The sequence below is a fragment of the Apis dorsata genome, unplaced genomic scaffold, assembly GCF_000469605.1.
Source record: "Apis dorsata unplaced genomic scaffold, Apis dorsata 1.3 scaffold_188, whole genome shotgun sequence".
NCBI lineage: Eukaryota > Metazoa > Arthropoda > Insecta > Hymenoptera > Apidae > Apis > Apis dorsata.
Window position 1 is genome coordinate 31,721 of NW_006263473.1, and position 3,174 is coordinate 34,894.

The 3,174-nt window shown below is 34.3% G+C and overlaps 1 protein-coding gene across 1 annotated transcript in view; it reads right to left on the minus strand.

Moving 5' to 3' along the window:
- Nucleotides 1–2,980: 2,980 nt before the first annotated feature.
- LOC102678844 (paired mesoderm homeobox protein 2A) overlaps nt 2,981–3,174 on the minus strand; it is a 25,904-nt gene continuing 25,710 nt past the window's right edge. The window contains exon 6 of the mRNA XM_006614537.2: nt 2,981–3,173. Within this exon, the coding sequence (XP_006614600.2) occupies nt 3,036–3,173 (138 nt within the window). The 3' untranslated portion in view covers nt 2,981–3,035. The remainder of the gene's footprint in view (nt 3,174) is intronic.

The window sequence follows — 3,174 nt, forward strand, 5'->3', positions numbered from 1 at the left end:
CACGCTTTCGTAATCCATAAGAACAAATTCGAACGCGTCGAAATCGCAACGCAAACGAAACGATCGTTAATCAATCACGAGCACGAATCGTAGAGATACTATGTTGAGATACTATTTATAATCACATTTTATATCGTTTTCCTCCTCTTCTCTACGATTGATTAACACTCGTGTGCAGTACAGTACAGCTTACCTCTCCTCGCTTCTCTAAAATTATACTGTCACGCTGTTGGAAATTATTATTATTTTTTTTTTCTTAAGGCATGTACGATCAATCGTCGATTAACGTGTCTATCTTCTTAAATGAGGATGCTCGACACCCTTACTTTTTTTTTTTCTTGTTCATTCTCATTCAAAAATTGTTGTAAACAAATCGTGTGAAATTAGAAGAATTAAATATATACGCATTATTTCCTCCCAAACGAATCGTAACAAAGCAAAGATTTAACACCATATTCCCTCCATTTTTGCCTTGTTATCGCACTTTGTTATTCCTTCTATACCTCGATCCAATATCTTTATTCCCCTTTTACGAATCCAAACGATAATTACCGAGATTGAAGATTTTTATCTTCCATCCTTTGCTAAAAGGATTAGGAAAATCTTTTGCAATTTTCCTTGAAAAATTAATACCGTGTAATAACGAGCATCCCTTCTCAGAGGGATGTCCGTTATCGTCAGGGTGACGAGCATATTCGAATATCCGATGCGACAGTAATTTGTTACACCTCTCTATTCTTATTTTTCCTTTCCTTTCTTTTCTTTTCTTTTCTTTTCTTTTCTTTTTTTTTCTTTTTTTTTTCCTCGTCCAGTGATAGAAACATTATTTCAACCGGCGCGTGCTTGTGCCGCGCGAGTAAAGCGGATATCCGTGTTACTCGGATAATACGGATGTCCGTATTATTTGAATAATGCGATAGAGTAATCATATAATTCAAGAAAATTGTCATAGACTCGATTTAAGGGTGATAATAGAAATTATCCTATCACGTAATATAAATTATCTCGTGTATCGAACATTGCTATTGGATCGTAGACTATGAATATTGTGTATTTCTTTTTCCCCTTCTTTTTTGAGTCATGATAAAAATACTTTGTTCTTTTCTTCGTTAATTCTATATATATATATATATATTTTTTTTTTTCTTCACTTTAACGACTCGAAATCGTTAGATTCGTTAAAATGAACGGGACGATTTATTTTTTTTGCAATTATTTTATCACACCAAAATTATAAAACTTTTTTAATTATAAATACTTGTTTAAAATTTCATCCGAATCGGGTATTTTCTCGTCGTAGAAATACGGATATCCGTTTTACCCTCGAGCCTATATAAATAAATTAAAAATTATCTAAATTCTGGCCGTTGTTCAGATATACGAACGTTCCTAAAAACATCCAATTTCGCTTGTCGGGCAATTAGAGCGCATCAGGCACGTGTTGGTCCTTGTGATGCTTAACTTTTCGTGAAATCCAGAGAAGCGATATTGTAGTTGTAGTTCTCTAACTTAGATCGATCTCTCGTACACATTTTATACCTTTATTTGTATTATATAACAATCCACTGCGAATCTTTTGTTCCGTGAATTATTTACAGATTTCAGAATTCGAATTCTATTCTTCGATATTCGTTGAATTGATAGACTTTCATGGTTTTTCGTTAAGGCAAATATGCATTCACGTGAAGGAAGGGGGGAGGAAAGAAAAGGAAGAGTTAAATGAGAAAAGATTTTGGAAATTTTACGCGTTCGAAATTAACGAGTCGATTCATTTATCGATCGACGATGCGAAAAAGGATTTGGAAAGTATTCTTTTTCAATTTAACGTTGATAAAAGGATGATTTTTGTTTAGAAAAGAATCAACCTGAAACGTGCAAGTTCGATTTTTCATCGTGGACGTAAATTTTAGATTTATTGTGTCATTGGATTTGTATCTTTATATATATATATATTTATTCGATAACGGAACAAGATTCGAGGCATAAAAAGTTTTAAAAGCTTTTATTGTACTTTCATCGAGCTATTATTGACGAATCGTAGTGGAAATAGATTATTTGTAATTCCTCAAAATTGGTTTCATTATTTGATTTTAACTTTTAATTGAACGGTAAATAATTTTCGAAAGGAAACGATTCCCTTTCGATTGAAAAAAGAAAAAGAAAAAGTTTATTCGTGACTGAGCGAATGATTTTTCTTTTTAAAAAAATGGTTATAGCGTTTAAGAATTGCAATATTTCTGGCACGGTTAGAAAATATTTACCTTTACCTTCAACAAAAAAATAAAATCTTAAAATCTCAAAATTAGAAGTTAAGTTAAAATAGAGACAAGTGATACTTTAAAAGATACGTTGAAAATAACAAATCGAATACGTATGTACACACACATATATACACATATATAATACACAAACTTCCATATTTAAATTTCAATTATCAATCTATTAAAAATCTAATTAAAAAGGGGAGGCACATTTCAATATTGCATTTTCAATTTACATTCTCTTCGTAACAACCTGTACTACTATTTATCTATTTTCATTTTTATATGATTTATAATATTCTTTAAACATCTCTAATTGTACATAATTAATTACAAATCCAAAAAAAAGGATAAAACTTTTTAAAACTTACCAACCAGTGTATCGTTCTCCGGTTCAAAAGAGAAAGAAGAAATTATTCTCAAAATCGCTAACGATCCTTCGCCAATTAATAAAACCTCATCCTCGTACTGCCTACCATCCTCAAACCATCCTTCAAAATCGTTCCAAATTCCAAACCAATTCCCTCAAAGATCCAACCGTTTCCTTAATATTGTCATTCTTAAACAACAAAATGAAAGGGGAAGCAAGAGGCACAGGGATAAACGCGATCCAGCGTCTCGAAACTTGGGAAAAACCTGTGAACTCGCCCGACGACCACCCTCGAGAATCGTGCAACGACCTGACTGCAACCTCGTCATCATCCCCGACAAGAAACGCGGCCGATGTCAAGGGGCGACGATATCGAGCTCGTCGGACGAGGAGCGCACAAGATCCTAGGGATCCTCCTTGGTGCTCGGTTGTATCTGGTGAACCATGCTTGGCAAATGATGATGATGGTGTTCCGGCCTCCTGGACAGTCCCAGCAGAGGTGGGAGCAACGGTAGGGGCAAGGGCAGCGGCAGACCACCCGGG